The following is an 18,205-nucleotide window of genomic DNA, read 5'->3' on the forward strand; positions in this document are numbered from 1 at the left end:
ACAATATTTTTAATTATTATTTTATGTTTTAAGTATTATTTTTTATTTAAAATTAATACTTTTATATTATAATTTTTAACTACATAATGCACAAATCAGTGAAATCATCATAGTAAGGAGTTTTCATATATGACTTATTCCTTTTTAAGATGAAGGTTGATTTTACATCACCATTAATCCATGAGATGGATTAGATCACAATGAATTCTAAAAGAGGGTTTTCTTTCATTCACCAAATGGGAAGGGCTTAGGGCTAGGCCCTGTTCCTGGGTGATCATCATCCACACTGATCTTCATCTTTCGGTTCTCTGTAAAAGAAACACCCAAATTACATCACTATTCTATTACCTATGTATGTATTGGAAAAGAAATAGGAATAATAAATAAATAAATAAATAACTGCAATAATAGAAGAGGGGAAAACAATGCAATGCTCTTAGTTTCCTTTAAATATCTTTCTTAAAAGAAATTCCTACTTAAATATAATTGGAAACAAAATATGACACTATATATTTGAATTATGATGTACAGTTTCTATCTTTATAATTCAACGAGTGTCTTTAATTACTGTTCTCCATTAAAAATAAAAAGATTAGACACTAATAGTTAAACTTAATATTTTACTTTAGATAATTAGATAACTAGTTTTCTTTAGAAAATAACTTCGTATTAAAGGAATTTTTAGAAACTTGAAATTATCAAATTCAATTAAAGAAGAAAGCTTGAATTTTAGAGACTTGTTTTAAGAATAAACACCAAATTTGGTCTCTAAAAAACAATAAAGATAATCTTGAAGATTTTTTGTGGCATTTGAAATTTTTGTAGTCGATGGGAGAGAAGTTAACTATTACTTGTTGTTAGCATTCTTAAATTTTGAATATATATATAGGGGAGAATTTGACTCTTTTCTGGCTTACTTTAATGCAGAAAAATAATATTTATTGTCTTATATATATATATATATATATATATATATATATATATATATATATATATATATATTTGTATTTTCAATTATTTTTTAAAAATTTCATTTGATATTATGTATTCAATGATATTTTAAACAAAATTATTAATAATAATTTTATAAATTTAAATTTTATTTCAAAATGACATAAAATTAAATGGTTTAAGTAATAATTATATTTAAATTTGATGACAATACTTGTAATTCAATAAATACTTTCAAGATAAAAAAAATGTTTTCATTTGTTTTTTTTCTTCTTTTAACTGCATATTTCATTTGATCTTTATATAAAGGACAATTTTTGTTCCTTTATTTCCTAATTAAATAATCAGTCTATTTTAAAAATATTGAAAATTACATTTGCTAAAATTTTTATCCTTTGAATAGAAAAAGTGTGGCGATGTGAGATTCATAATTATAAAGAAACTAAAATTGATTTTTAAATTCAAATTTACCTGATAATAAAAAATATATCATGTAAAAAATTGTGTCTGACATTATATTAATAGTATTTATTTTTTTTAAAACTAGCTGGGAACATTGACTAACCTGTATAAGATGTTTTTCCTAGTATATTAAGTGTGAGATTTAATTAAAATGTATAATAAAAAAAGATAAAAATAACTACTGACCTGGAGGAGGAGGTGGATGAGGATTATGTTTAGGATTGGGCCCTGGGTCTGGGTAGTCATCTGTGTTGTTTAGGTCCTCTGTTTAAAATTCAAATCATTTCAACTCTCAATATTAGCAAATTATGTGTTCAAATTCATGTCCCCAACACCATAAACTATTTCAACATTAGAAATGTTGTGCCTAATAGCAACCAAATGTAAAACTTGACCAAGATTCTCTTTTTCCTTTTTTCAAGGTTACATTCATATGTTTCAACTCAAATTTTGGAGACACAAAATAACAAGTTGTTCCGAATAATAATGTTTTTGATTATTTTATGAAGGTTTTGAATTCAAATTTTGTAGATTAAAAAAATTAAAAGAAAATACCCCATTAAAAATAATCAATTCAAATTTTTTATAAAAATTAATCATCAACAAAATTAATAAATATTTCATCTCAGTATGTTTATAAAAAAATATCCCCTACAGTCTATCTCTTGAGAACAACAAAAGGAAAAGAAAATCTCCTACAAACTATTTAAATCTCTTTTTCCTTGACTTATGAAGAACCACCATTCAATTCGAATCATAAAAAATACTATAATGTTTAATTTAACTGGGAAAGATATCAAACATCAGAAAATACATAAAAACAAATGGATTTTAATTTTTTTTTTAAAAAAAAACTTTTCTAAAGAGGTGTGTTTTCACTTGTTTATGCAAAAACTAAAGAAACTCATAAGAAAATTTACCTTTAGGGTTGTTCGTTGCAAAACACATATCCGCAGATGTGAGCAAAAGGAAGAGCAAGCACAACCGTGCAATAAAAGCCATTTCTCTCAAAAACTCTGCCAAATTTTATTCAATGAATGTAGAAGAACACAAAATTGTTCTACAATTTATAGATTAGAAAATATGTTATTGCATTTATTAATTTTTATTGCATCTTCAACGTTTTTAATGATTTTCCACGTATATTTGGAATTTGAATCCTTTCCTGCACGTTTTGCCTCCAACCCATTTTTGAAACCGTTGGATTAATCCAACAGTTTAGATTAAAAATATAATAAATTGCCAACTTTTTTTATAAATAAAAAAAAATTGCCTACTTTTTAAGACCAAATTGCGTGAATTTAATTAGATTGGGTGTATGAATTAGCTTTTTTTTTTTTTTTTTCTGAATCACTCCCTCTGCAAGATTGCAAGATTTGATTTTGGTTGAATCTCATAAGCAAGTGCTAAATTAGCCATAGGTTACCTTTGGGTATTTGATTTGCTTCCTTCTTTCTTGTAGGGAATTTCATGTTGGAAAAAGAAAATAAAAAGCAAATGAATCATTGATGTTGTTTACCTTTCGGCATATGAGAGAATTGTGTATTCTATAAATAGAAGGAAACATGGTGAAATGCAAAACATTATATAACATTAACCATTAGATTCATTCAAGAGTGTATAAATATGCCAAAGAGAATTTTGTCTTCAACTTTAACATTAACCGTGAGATCAATCCAACCATTTAAAAGTGTGTTAGAGAGGATGGAGACAACAACAATCAGGACAGGATCCGGAGTAGGGGAGAAATTTAGTTTCTTGGTTTCCCATATTTTGTATTTATTTTTTTTAAAAAAAATTCTAAGAAATATTACTTCACAGAAATCAATTTTATCTGACATTCACACAAAAATATTCTTATGAATGGAGTTGAAAATCCAACTTTCCTAACTTAAAAGGAAAATTTTTAATTATATAAAAGATCATATGATATTTTTTTTTAAATAAAAAATATATAGTTGAATTTTATTTTTTCAAAGTATCTTTTTCTCTAAACTACTAGGGTTAGCCTAGTGATTAGATAGGAAGGAGTTAGGATAGTTAAAAATATGAGGACCTAATTACAATTATCTTTTTAATTTTTCATATCTTTACAAAAAAAAAAAACTCTTTTTCTCTCTCCCTCCCCTCCCCCTCTCCTTCTTAACTTGTATAAATATTTCTAGTAACTTTTATAAATAATCAAACAAATTTTAGTTATTAAGAATATATCATGATTCTCATGAAAACTTCTCACCTTACCAGACATATCCTAAATGTCATTTAAAAAAAAAAAAAAAAAAACTACAAATCTTTAATAATTCTAAGGTAATAAAGGAAGGTTTTTTTTCCTATATTTTTATAAAATAAATGTCAACAAATCATATCTTAATAATTTATTAAAATATCAGTATTAGGAAAAATCAATTGTTTTATTCGTGTAATGTCCAATATATTTAATAATCATTTATAAATTTAAATAAAAAAAAATAGATTGTCTTCCTATCCACACCTTAGACATATACAATTCTTTTATATTGATAGTTTTAGATGAGAAAATCTAATAATGAAAAAAAAAGTCATTTAGTATTATTAAGATAATGAATGTTGCAATTCTCATTTAATTAAAAAGTCAACAAATAATATCTTGACGATTGATTAAAATATCAATATTAAGAAAAAAAATGTGTTACAAATTATTAAAAAGTCAACAGATAATATCTTGAAAAATAGTTTGATTGGAATCAAATGTGTTTTTAACAAAGTTATTTAATATCATTTAATTATATTTTAAAGAAATAATTTTCTAAATTACTGTTGGAGAGAAAAATACACACTAAAAAGGGGTTGAATAATGTATATAAAAAATTTGTATTTTTTTTGCAGTGATAGAGTGGAGAGTACAAATAGACGAAGTACTAGAGAGTAATCAGATGAAATAATGAAGTACACGTAATGGCACAAATATTTTTATATTGGTTTTTCTCCAACTCAGAGACTATGTCCAGTTTTTAATCTAATTAGATTGAGTTTCACTATCTTATCTAATATACAAGTATTCTTTACAAGCCACTTGTAGCTAAACAACAAGTATTCTTTATAAGTCAGTTCTGGCTAAAACTCAAGTATTCTTTCAACAAGTCTCTCCAAACTTAAATCTAAGTATTCTTTCAAACAAGTCTCTTCATGATTAACCACTAAGTATTCTTTTAAACAAGTCTATTCAAGCTTAACCCTTACAAATATAATCAATAAGAGTTACAAGTATATTTTCGCCTCTTCTAAACGTGATGCTATCAAGAATACAACACAAAAAGACTACAAAGATCTAAATACAATTTTCAAATGTGATTTTCTTTGCAGTGCTTCAACTTGATATTTTGATAACTTTTTTAGAATGAATTGCTCAAGAAATATTAATCTCTTGGCCCTTTTTCTTTGTGTATATACAATATATATCCTTTTTCTCGCTCAAAAGTTATTATGCTTGTAGTTTTTGAAGACTTGATCTTTATATAATAATTTTGGAGAAGATGATCGTTGTAGAGAGTAATGTTGATGCATTTAATGTGTACATTACATGTTTATCAAGATGTGTGTACCTCTTATTTGATCCAAGCAACTACTTATCATCATTTTCTTCTACTTTTGAGTGTAATAGAGAGTGTCAGCGTAGAGTTGTTGGGGATGGTGCAAAGAAGTCCTTTTCAATCTCTTTTCCGTGATATCCAGGATTGTGTTTTTGGCTTCTCACATAGATTTTGTCTTTTTCCTTATTAATGCTCTTTGAGACTTTCAAAGTTCCTTTTTGCTTGATCTGTTGAGAAATAACACATTAAAACAAATGCAATGTCAGTCTTACTTATTTAGTGTAAGTTAAATAAACTATATATTTCATCTAATTTCTTTCATCTTATAGATGATATGTATTATTTTCACATTTCGTCTTATATTTTCGAAGAATGTCGATTGTTACTTTAAAGAAAATATTATGTTTGTCAACATTAAAACTTAAAGAATCATATGTTATCTTAAAGATAATATTTTTTATCTAACAATTACCCTTTCTTAAAACTTAATATTAAATAAAATTAAAAATTAAAAATACAATCTCAAATATTTTAGAAAAATAATATTAAATAAAGTAAATTTAGTTTACATTTGTTTATATTTAATATATATATATATATACATATTTAATATATATATATATATAACATATATATATATATAGATATTCAAAATAAAGGGAATTCTTAATCATATTTTAAAAGTGTATTTAGGAATGAATTTTAGAAGAAAAAAAAGGGGGGGGAAAGATTTTTTATTTTAATAAATAGATTATTAGATTGCAATTTAATTCTTTCTTAAAATAAAAAAACATAAATCCATTTAAAGTCTTAACCTTTTATTAATTTATATTTTTATTAATTAAAAAATAAAAATATTAAATTTAATAAATAATATTCAATATTTTAAAAGTGTATTTAGGATTGAATTTTAGAAGAAAAGCATTAGAAGGAACATTTATTTATTTTAATAAATAGATTTTAATTTAATGCTTTCAAATAAAAAATCATTTCATGTTGTAATTTTTTTTATTAATTTTATAATTTTCTTGGTTTAAAAAGAAAAAAGTTATTCATTTTAATAAATATTATTAAATAATACTTTTAATTTATGAACACTACCACTCAATATGTTACTAAATCATGTGAAAATGGCCCATATTTCTAAGTTGAGTTTTAAAATTGATTTTTGTGGATCGACAAAAAATTGTAGTAGAAGAGTTAACTAAAAGTGATTAATTATATTTCTTAACAATTATTAATTATCAAAAATATCGATAAATAATTCATAATTATAATATGTTAACTCTTTAACACTCTTTTACTAATATTATATCTATTGTTGGTTGAAAATCACAAATATTGGTGGGTTTAATAAATTTTGTCCAATAAAAAAAGCATTAAGCTCAAAAGGCTATATAAACAACCTAGAAAATTCAACGACTACTTGATGGATACTTAGGATCAGTATTTTAAAAAGTTGATCGGACCGGCTAGTTGAACCGAGAACCGGTGGTTCAACTGATCCGAATCTTGAATTGGATCGGTTATGCATTTGACCTGTTTCAAACCGAAATGAATTGATAAATTTTCCGATTCGACCAGTGAATCGATGGGTCGAACCAGTGAATCAAACCGACTCAACAAAAAAAAATTAATTTTTTAAAATATTTTTTATACAAAATAAAAATAAAGATAATTTTAAATAAGATGAAAATTGAAATTTAAGATAAGATATGAATTTATTGAAATTTATAAGTATAAAATATATTTAACATTAATATTTTTAAAAAAAAATTAATAAAAACTGAATCATGCAATTCAATTAGTGATTCACTAATTTAACCTTTGACCTACTAACTTAGTACCTTAACCGATTTGATGATCGGTTCAGATTTTAAAACTATGCTTAGTATTATGCCAAATGTATGGGTTCTTTAATAAGACCATTATCTTTTGGTTCTTTATATGTCAATAATTCCTTGGATGTGGATGAATAATTATTGAATTTCTACTTTCTTTTATCTTACTTAGTCCGATAGGCTTCTTCCCTTTAAATTGGTGTTCTTTTTTTGAGCTTACAAAATGCCTCCCAAACTCATCCACAACTATCGCCACCAAATTTTCTACTAGCTACAACGAATCTCTCCATTTACTAGCTAGCAAATTTAACATCCTACAAACTAATTAGAAAACAACGAATTGTCCAGGATAACAATTCTCTTACATTTATCATGGCAAGCGTTTTAGATCAAGTAACCCTTCTTGAATCCAATCACATCCCTGCAGCTTCATCTGTTACCACTTTTGGGCCATTAACTACTCCTTTCAACTCATCACCACTACTAGCCCTACCTCCCCCTCTTATTCCTCCACCACCTCCTTTTCTTCCTCCCATACAAGGAAATGAACCACCAGAACTATCCTGCATCAGGAAATAACCTACCTTAGCTCTCAAACCAACAAAGTGTCTTGTTATGTTAGAGCTAAACAACCCACACACCATCACGCAGGGACAGGATGTTTCATCTAGCACCAAGTGGGAAGAGAAAATAATGGACAATAATAGCCCTTCAACAAGCACAGAAGCTAGCAGAATTTATCTTAATAAACCAAAAGCACCAACAAATACAAACGATAGTCTTATTGTAGTCCATGTTGATACTTCCATAATGGCTAAATCTTTTATCAGTAGCCAACTAGTCATGCATTAAAATAATTATCCAATGTAAATGTTTATGTTCACAGGGTCTCATATCCTATATGGTTCTTACATCCGAGCAAAACACATCCAAACATTTTTTAGTGAAATACAAACGTCAGTAATCTACCCTGATCATCTTTTCTTAAAACCATACTTTTTGCGTTCATAAAATAAATCAGTTTTGGCACTCCCTAAATTAACAATTTTGGGGCAACCATCTCTATCTTTCTCCTGCTGTGTGCATTCCTTGCAGTAGTAGGCATCAGATATTCCAACTCCTCCGCATATGACACATCTACCCTGAAATGATCCGTAGTTGCATTCATCACAAACTCGGACAAGTGTACAAGGACGCACATAAGAGTCACAGATCACACATTTGCCATCACATTTCTCACACAGCCGTCCAATGGCAATCCCTGGCTGCTTCCGGCACATAATCAAATCAGGATGATGCTTGGCCATATTTTCAACAACCTGCTAGATGCTGAACAAATATATATAACCAGTAATTACTTTCTACATTTTAAAGTTCAACAAGATATAAAGTAAATCAGTAATTTATGCACTAATATGCTACACCGTGTGGGAAATATGGATAAGGGAAGAGATTTTGGTTGTAACAACATTGCTTACATAGCAAGGAGAGAAGGGGAAACCATTAGAGGCAAGGATAACGGGAGAGAAAGATAGGAGAGAAGGAGGCAATCTTTTGGCTATTTTTGGCTCTACCACAGTGAAGTGAAGGGTTACCTTCTCTAACATATTCTTTCTTTTTCTAATTTTCCTGCATTTTCATGCTAAATATAGAGTTCTGTTCTCTGAATTTTACTATAATTTCTATAGAAAATTCCAGTTTCTATCACAGTAAAACACTGATTCTTCAAAACAACTTATAACACAATTTTGTAACAAATACTGAATAGCTTCCTTGTAAAAATAAGCAAAATGCCCAAATCATAAAGAATTACAGAACCAATTTTTGGTAAGAAACAATATTCAACACTTGCAGTGTCACTTTATTATGCGGCATGGCATTACTGTAAAATTGATGGTTCAAAAATACCCATTAACCCATAAAAGGACAATCAAAAGTGTCATATGCCTTCTCTATTATAGACTCCAGAATCTATTTTTGTCTATCCTCCTTGGACATAAAAAATGACAAGGGTAATGACTAATTTTGCAGACCTAGCATACTTGGAAACCTAGAATTCCAACATCCATGAACTGATCAACTAAGCTTTGCCTCATAACGAATAAAATAGTTAAAGCTACTACAGCTTACACCATATATGTTACAGCCAGAGACAGAGGGACCAATCCTAAAAACCATTTACTTGTTCTTTATGTAGTTTGAATTTATAATATGTCTTATGTGTAGGCTAGAGGCTCACTAGTTTAAACGATGACATTAATTTCCCACTCTTTGTTGTTTGATACATACCCCAGGAACCTCACAACAGTCTGATATTACTGACTCCTACCAAAAACTTTCACACCACCAGTATGCTCTAACTTCAAGAAGTGTTTTTTTTTTTTTTTAATTCTTTACCATTCATGCAGTTGTGATTTCTATAGCATGACCCCATAACAAACATGCATGCGTTTATAGCTAAACTAATTGTTATCTAGCAAGCTTTTATTTGGAATCAGGACTTAACGTTATAGAACTTACTCAGCCCACAGAACTCCCCCATATTGTAAAACATGTTGGTACAGGTCTAGAGCAACTCCTAATTCATAACTTGTAAGACTAAAAGAAAAAAAAACAAAGGCAAGTTTCCATAGACCTAGAGGACGAAAATTTAAGATCTTACAAGGGTGTCGATAACAAACAGTGAAATAAGCTTATCTTGTATCCATCCATGTCAAAAGACTAATTAGAGGATGAAATTTTTTTTTTCCAAAATGTTGGACTTGCTAATCACTAGTTCAACCTAGAGCTGTGGCTCACCAGAGGTTGTCAAAAGTTTCAGCTCACATGGGTTGCCTAACTTTAGTGCTAGCAAGAAAAAATTTAGCCAACCTGACTCAACCCACCATGAGAATGAATTGGCTCACCGTAAAATAAAAGGCAGAACCGCAGAACATTTAAATTAAAAATAAATAAAAACAGAAACCATAATAAAAACAAGGTAATATATATATATATAAGACTCGCAGAATTGATCAAAAAGAGGAGAGGAGATTTAAATCACCTTAGAAAGGGCCAGTGATTAATAAAGTATCAGCAGGTCTCAAATAAAGTTCCAAAGAAATCATAATTCAATATGCCAAATCCCAATTGGTTTTGTGACAATTAACCAACTTCATAGAACAGTCTAACCATCTGACTAATATATCGGTGATCATGCGTATTACTAACAGAACTTACAGGTGCTACATTTAAAAAACCTAACACCAGCTAAGGATCCCCTTAACTAAGTATACCAAGGTTTCAGAAAACCCTATATGTTCACAATTTCCCGCAAAATAAAAAAAAAATGTGATGAAATAGCCGCAAATTTAAAACCTTGCGTCATGGGTATACTTGTGCAATACTGGTAGTGTAGTAATCACTAAATAAGGACTCATAAAAAATAGATAACGGTTCACGGTTCGGTATAGATTGCAAAATGAGCGTATTAATAGTGAGTGAGCTCTGAAACTGATTTTAATACTGGACGGAATCTAGGGTTACGTTTCGTTTCTTCCTTTGTACTATTCGTTATACGATAAAAGATAAAGATAAATAAAAATGAAAATAATTGCAGAAAGAAAATCACAACAAGAGAGAGAATAATATGAAGAAAAGGGGTGAACTCACCTGTGCTGAGAAGAAAGTGCAAAACGGTGTCGCTTCGTCTGAGCACAGAACAACAAGGGTTGTGTTGCGGTGGAAGAAAGAGAGAAACGAGAGAGAATGGAGCATAAAAGGAGAAGAGGGAAAGGGAATGGAAGTTTTGAGAATAATACAGAATCAAAAAGCCCAAGCCCAACCACAAATTACGGGTTTCAAGTTTTTAATGGGCCAAGGCCCTAAAATATTTGAGGTAATTTTCTTGCATATTATGTTTCATCTAGTACTTCATTTCCTAAAATTAGCTTCTCTATATTTTTTTCCCTTCTTTTATTTTTGCTAATTTGTTTGCTTTCTTCTTTTTATATTGCTCAAATGTTTTTTCTTCTTTTTCAAATTCAATCATTTGTGACTTGAAGGATTTGTTCCCTTCAAAAACACTTAAATGTAAATAAGGGTAATTTTTTTGGTAAATCCTGTCAATTTTTCTTCTTCAGTCTCATTTCTTTTTTCAGTAACTGGATTTTGGATATTAAATTATTTCAAGTGCACATATCTCAAGGTCAAATACTGGCTTGTTAAAAGAGTTTGCGATTTTTCAGATTTTTAAGGATATTTATGAGTAAGTCCCATAATTTTTGGTGGTTGTATTGAATTTCATCATCATTTCAGTTCTTTGCTAATGTAAACATATACTTCCTAATTATAGGCCTTTGAGGAGGAAGAGGCAGTAGCAACAACACCACCAGCTCCCAAACCATAGACAATTCTTGTACATCTATTGTCTCTTTCTGTTGATGTATTTATCTAGATTCTGTACCAGCTTGTCATAGCTGCTATGTGCTTGGGGATATATGTTGCATTGTTGCTTTTCATTCTTGTCTATTAACTCATTTTTTTCTTATCGAGAACTATTACAAATAGTTTAGTCAACCATCTTTATAAAAGAATATTTACAAAAATTTTATTAATAATGATGATATTACAACATATAAGTGATATATTCAGAATTCTCTTCTTTTTTATTTTTTTTATTTTTTTTCTCTTTCTTGTATACATTTAAGAGAACTAAGTGATTCTATTTATAGACTCAAAATAAAGAAAAGATAAAATATAAGCTAACATGACTAAAATGCCCCTTCAGTCAAGTATCGAATTATACTATACCTTTACTTTGTCGGATCAAAATCATCCGTCTCCAACCCTTGTCCCCAAACCCTGTCCCACCAATCCGATGCAGAGAGGAGTAGGTGCATTGATGCCGCCCTCATGTGGCTCCTTGCATATTTCTTTAGCACCCACCTCTGAGCACATATGTTTTCTTCTTCTCTTTGGTAAAGAAAAAATCATAACAGAGTTGGTTACACTTTTTAAAAATTAAAATTAAAATTAAAAGTAATGATGTGGTAATTTGTAATTGGGGAGACAGAGTTTGGGGACAGGGGTTGGAGACATAGGATTTTGATCCTACTTTGTCACCTGATAAAAGAATAGATTTGAAATAAAGCATATTCTTTGTTAATAAGATATCTTATTTTACTTTATACTAAATTTCAGATTATTAGGCCATATTTTAATCATTTATAAACAATTCATTAATTTTTTGTTTTTATAATAAAATTTGAAGTCATCATTAAATCTTTTTCCAAGTATAATTTATTGATCTTTTTTCTCTTTTCTGAATTTGATTGTAATTGATGGTGTAAAAATGATTTTTCGTTCATAAGATATGAAACTTAAATTTAAAATATCTTTTATACTATATAAGCCGACTTTAATGAAAAACACAAATAGACACAATTGCTTTAGATGCTCTAAAATACTAACATTGTTGATATTTTTTACTTTTATTTTTCTTTTGTAGTTATAACACATAATTCAAATTTGATGAATAGTTGTTGGGATAGAAGTGAAGGAATTTATAAGGTTGGAAAACGTCAAGTTGGCGGTATAGAGTGAGAGCCACAGTAGTTTTTATTTTATTTTATTATTATTATTAACTTCATTTTTAAAATTTATTCATCATTTAACCTTTATTTAGTTTCATATCATTATTTATGACAGTAATGACACATAAATTTTATTCTATTCATATATATATATATATATATATTGAAACAAAAAATTTAGATTACAACAAAATATGATTTTATATAAAGGTAAACTCAATCGCTAACTTTTTTTTTTTTAAGATTTTCAATAAAATTATAAATTTTCTATTTCATTTTAATATATGTTTATATAAAATAATATAAGATATGTTAAAAAAAATTAAATTTGTTCTCAAACTTTAACTAATAAAAATGAAAAAACTTAACCAAATATATAACGCTTTATTAACTTATATATATATATAAAGTTTATAAGAATGCAAAAGGCTTGGCCATCATTGATCATGGATGAAAACGAGAGATGTGTACGATTGAGGTTTACCGGAAAATTCTTATTCCTGTACGGTGGGATTGGGAATGCAACTGTCCCAACTTCATTGCTGAAAGTCAAAATGTGAGAATTACCTTACAAAATTATTTTAGGAATAAATTTTATCTAGGAATATTTTCTTTTCATAACTTAAACATTTAGGAATGTTTCGTTAGGGAAAATGTATAAATGTAAAGTTTCAAGCAAACGCCTTCTTATTGGTATAAGATGGAATTTAATCCACCAACAAAAACTATAAAGAATTCTGGATGAACTCAAAGTTAATTCTACACTCAATAATAAACTCGATCAATTCATTCATTAAATAAGTTGAATTATTATTTAAAATTGACATACTTGAATGAGTTGAATTTAAATGAAATATAATTTGATTTATTTAATTAATTTATATATCTATATACACACATAAAGTGTCTAAAACATGTATGCAAGATATATAAACATACAAATATGATTTATAATATTTATGTAAATTATTTTATTCAGACTCTTGTTCCATTTAATTTGAACCAATTTTGTATAGATTTAAATAATATGTAAAACTTAAATTGAATCGAAGTTTGTATTTTTTAATAGTGTATTTGGATGAAGTAATTCAATTTTGTTTTAAAAAAATTCAAATGCTTTGGAGTAAAATGTTTTGTTTTTGTAAAATTTACAAAAAGTTTGAAACCTATAATGTACAGAATAGGTCCCGAATTCTCATGTGAAGAACTTATTGATTCTCGATCTTACCTCATATTTCATAACACTCATTTAGACGGAACAAATTATTTGGTAGGTTGAGTTTTGTGTCTTGCTGGATACATTCCTCCACGATTAAGCTTTGAAGAAAGTAATGTATGAAAATTACATAATAATAAAAAAGTATTAAATGCACACAAATGATTGAATCTTTAATAGTAATATTTTCTCATTTATAAATTTTTGCACCTCACCTTCAGAAGGAATTTTTTACTCAGAAATATAACCGAACACTCTAAACACCCACTAACTTGGGCTTTATAATCTTTTTTTTAGGTATAACCACTGGTTGCAATCTTAAGGACTATGGCCAAAGATTGAAGATCGATGACTTTGGATGAATACTTCTTAGCATGTACATTTGTCATCCATCGTGCGGCCATAGAAAATTTATTATTACAAACTCTACTAAGTAGAACACAGATGATTGGAGCAGGAGGATAATCCAACAGATATCTCGAAACACCAAATCACATTCATATGTTGACGAATTTTCATAGGAGATGGCCCTCCTTAGGCAACAAAATTCTAAGTTACAATAATTGGTTGAGCAGTTGCAAACCAACACCTAATTAAATCATTACTCCTAGCATTGACCCCACTTGGCAATTGAGTTCATCTAACTTTTCATGTGATTTTGTTTTCCCTTTCGTAATGTCGCAATCAAGGTGCTGCAAACTAGAGAAGTTCGAGTTACCCAAGCCCCTTGACAAGAAAGGACATCAACATTAGGGTCTCGTCTAGATGGGACATCAACACCTCACTTTTTTGCTATACCAAAGGAGTTCCACAAGCACCCCTTAATTGATGAGATCATAGGTCCCTCTTCCAAAGGGATGGAAGAACTTGGGCATAGACAAGTATGATAGGACCTCAAATCCTGATGATCATTTTAACCTATATGTCTCTTAAGAAACCATGCTTACTAGTACCGATGCAATCATGTGTCAAATATTCTCTAGTTCTTTGAAGGGAGTTGCGTTGAGATGGTTTACCCATCTGTCGTCCCGTTCATTTAACTCCTTTCAAGTATTGATTTCCCAATTTATTACTCAGTTAGACACTAGTCGACCACACACCATGACATCGACTGCCTTAATTATCGTCAAATAAGGTATGGATGAGTCTCTCTACATTGCTGATAGCTTTAAGGTTGGGTCTTTTTCTAAATAATTTATACAAGAAGTCAACATTTTCTATGGAAGAACTTCAAAGGAGAGTAGAAAGTATATGCAAATGTTTTAGGGAGGAATAGAGTAAGGCGAAAATGGACTCAAAAGAAGACGAGAAAGAGAGAGAGAGATCAGTCCAAGCGTATGAAGGAACATAAACAACCTTAAGATGGGATGGATAGAGGGCAGTGTACTAGTATTGGTACACAAGTTAAAGTGAAAGATAAGACTTTGTTGATCAACACTTTAAAGTAGAATGTTGACTTGTTTACGTGGTCGACATTCAACATGTTTGATCTATTTTTTCACTGTCATCACCTATCAGTTTGTCATGCAACTTGACTCATAGCCTAGAAGAAAAGAAAAATGAGTGAAAGTGTCTAAACTATTAAAAGTTGGTTTCCTACAGGAGGTGTAGTATACCACTTGGTTAGTCAATGTGGTTTTGGCCAAGAAAAGGAATGGTAAGTGACAAATGTGCATCGATTATATTGACATTAATAAGGCTTGCCCAAAAGACACTTATCCTTTGCAAGGTATTGAAAGACTTGTAGATGGGGCAAGCAAACACCAAGTATAGAGATTTCTTGATGTGTACTCAAGATATAATCAAAACCCTAGAACTTTCCTAGTAAGCTGAAAATTTTCTTCATAACCAAGGAAACCAACTTCTATTATATTATAAAAATATATTGAAAAGAATTTGGAAGTGTACGTGGATAACATGGTGGTCAAGTCCAACAGTGTGACTGAGTACATGGATGATCTTGTTGAGGTCTTCTCGGAGTTGAGAAAATATAATGTGTCTAAACTTTGAGAAGTGTGTATTTTGTGTAAATTATGGGCTTCATGTTGACTACAACAGGCATCGAAGCCAATCTGGCAGGTACCAAACAGTCATCGACAAGAAGAGTCTGACAAATCTTAAAGAAGTTCAATGACTCATAGGACAACTAGCTTCTCTTTCTTTAAATTTTGCCTTTTGTATTCAAGAAAGTGAAGCCAATGTTTACCTTGTTAAGGAAGAAAAAATCCTTTAAATGAATGTCGAAATGTGAAGTTGCTTTCAAGGATTAAAGGAAATCTTGTCGGCACCACCAATTTTGACGAAATCCAATCGAGACCTACCTTTTCTACTCTACTTATCTACTACTAGTAAGAAATTGAAATCATATACACAAGATTTTAAGTACAAACCCAATATTATTATTTTTATAATTTTAATGTGTGAAAATTTCAATTGATGTAAATCATTTTAACTTAATAGGTGATATCAAATTTCAATATTGTATATACAATTAAATTAAAGTAAATAATCTAATAAAAAATTTCATAATTTATAATTATTTTATTTTATTAAAAAGAAATTCATTCACAATTTCTTTCCTAACAAATAATTTATAAAAATTTGAGTTATACATGTTTTATTATTATTTTTCCTTCTTCTCATTTTCTTTTCTTGACCGAACCTGTAATAATTCCTGTTCATTCTTTCCATTATTATTACAATTATTCTTTTGATCTATTATCAATATCTCACGACATTAATTTATCGTTGTTGGTCATTCTTTAATTTTCAAATTCCACCAATCCTCCCCTTCTTTATGTGTATATCTCCCTCGGTTAAAATTTTCAGCACTAGATAGATACGATCCACACATGTCTAATCTACTCAAAGTAAAAATGAAGTTAAACAATTATATAAAAAATTCCTTGTGCAATTAATTGTTGACTTCAAAATAATTGATACAATTTTGGTAATTGCATCGATCAATCATCATCTTCTACATTCTGAAGATCTTATTTGCGAACCACGACAATTGCACCTATCAAACCATGCAGCTAAAAGAATTATTAAAGTGAATTTAAATGGAAGGGAGGAAATTAGTTGATAACAACAAATTTCAATTTGTTGAGTAGTACTTATCATCAAGTACTGCTCTATAACATGGTTTGTCATATTTGGTCTTGTGTTCCAATTAATTCCATGCCATGATACATTCAGAATAACGTGAAGTTCCCGTGCTTTCATGTGGCCTTGACTACACTACACAGCTTAAGACAATAATTACAGGTACAATAGTAGAACATATAAGACTGAATGAATTAAATTGAGAGAAGCAGCTCTACTATATATAGTAACAACAGATAAAGTAAGCTGAATAACAAGCAGTGGCATGTGAATCGAGTCATCTATGTTAAGTGCATGTTTGGAATTATTGGATTTTCTGAATCACCTGTCACTACAACAAAATAGATTTTTAATAACATTTAATATGATTTTTAGTGACAATAAAAATTGCTACAAAATTTTTTACCAGTATTTTCACATTAGTCATTGTATGCAGTGTCGCTAAAATATTTAGTGACAATTATTCTAAATGCTGGTAAAAACTCTTATAATGGTCGAAAAAGGTGTATAACTTTTTGTAACATTTTTTACTTTCTAGTCAATGTGTGACTTGTAAGATAAGTAAAAATACTCTTTAATTATTTTATCTGTAGTCGATGTGGGACTTGTAAGATGAAGGTTGTCTTCTACTTATATATATTTTTTAATTTTTTTATCTTTTTAATTACCTTATTTCTAGTCGATGTGGGACTTCTAAGATGAAGTTTGTCTTCTATTTATATTTTTTTAGTTATCTTATCAATAGTTGATCCCCTCAAGTTTAAAGATTATTGAGTTTAATAATGGTGAGTAATCTCATACCAACTTAGAATAGTAAGTTATTGGTTTAACTCAACCCTACATAACAAACTTGTAAAGTGAGAGTTATTATCCATTTATATACTCTTTAATTATTTTATTTCTAGTCAATGTGGGACTAAAATTTTTCTTAATAAATAATTGTCGCTAATAGTAAATTTTGGTGTGATATAAATACATTTTTAGTGACCATTATATATTAGTCATTAATACTTTTATTAAATAATAAAATAAAGACAATTAATTTATTACCGTTAAATAATTGTCGATAAAAATAAATTTTTGTTGTAGTGTGTGTTGACTTGGTACATGTTTGCTAATTGCATTTTTTCTAACACCTGTGTTGAAATACCAATTAAGCTAATTTTGGGTAAAATTTTACATTTTCTTTTCATATTGATAATTTGACTTTGGATTTATATTTGGTTATAAATGGTTGGAGATGTGATATTGACTAGTTATATAATCAAAATAGTATATTTAATAGACAGATTTTGTTGAGTTGAATTTAATATGTTCTCTTAAAATGATATTAGAGTTATTTCAACTAATATTATTGAATTTATTAAGTTAATTGTTAGCAAATCAATATTAGACCACATATTAGATGATTATTTATGTAAACTTTACGTCTGATGTCCAATCATTGATAGGGTGAAAGTATGTTAAAATTCTCATATTGACCAGTAA

At 28.7% G+C, this 18,205-nt stretch overlaps 2 protein-coding genes and 1 long non-coding RNA gene across 3 annotated transcripts; 1 reads left to right on the plus strand and 2 right to left on the minus strand.

Annotated features, from left to right (window-relative positions):
* Window positions 1-96: 96 nt before the first annotated feature.
* Window positions 97-2,648, minus strand: LOC109816405 (uncharacterized). The gene is made up of 3 exons (XM_020381416.3): window positions 2,334-2,648; window positions 1,600-1,677; window positions 97-308 (listed from the first exon to the last, which is right to left on the minus strand). Exons 1-3 carry the CDS (start codon window positions 2,413-2,415, stop codon window positions 226-228), a joined length of 243 nt encoding a protein of 80 aa, XP_020237005.1. The 5' UTR covers window positions 2,416-2,648; the 3' UTR covers window positions 97-225.
* Window positions 2,649-7,619: 4,971 nt separating this feature from the next.
* On the minus strand, window positions 7,620-10,622 carry LOC109816417 (PHD finger-like domain-containing protein 5A). Its single transcript, XM_020381429.3, has 2 exons — window positions 10,475-10,622; window positions 7,620-8,152 (listed from the first exon to the last, which is right to left on the minus strand). The coding sequence occupies exon 2, from the start codon at window positions 8,128-8,130 to the stop codon at window positions 7,798-7,800; it is 333 nt and encodes a 110-aa protein (XP_020237018.1). The 5' UTR covers window positions 8,131-8,152; window positions 10,475-10,622; the 3' UTR covers window positions 7,620-7,797.
* On the plus strand, window positions 10,595-11,322 carry LOC145955874 (uncharacterized). Its single transcript, XR_014432616.1, has 2 exons — window positions 10,595-10,700; window positions 11,157-11,322. It is a non-coding gene; the product is annotated as an uncharacterized LOC145955874 (long non-coding RNA).
* Window positions 11,323-18,205: the final 6,883 nt, after the last annotated feature.

The sequence above is a fragment of the Cajanus cajan genome, chromosome 3 (genome assembly GCF_000230855.2).
Source record: "Cajanus cajan strain Asha chromosome 3, NIPB_CcT2T_4, whole genome shotgun sequence".
NCBI lineage: Eukaryota > Viridiplantae > Streptophyta > Magnoliopsida > Fabales > Fabaceae > Cajanus > Cajanus cajan.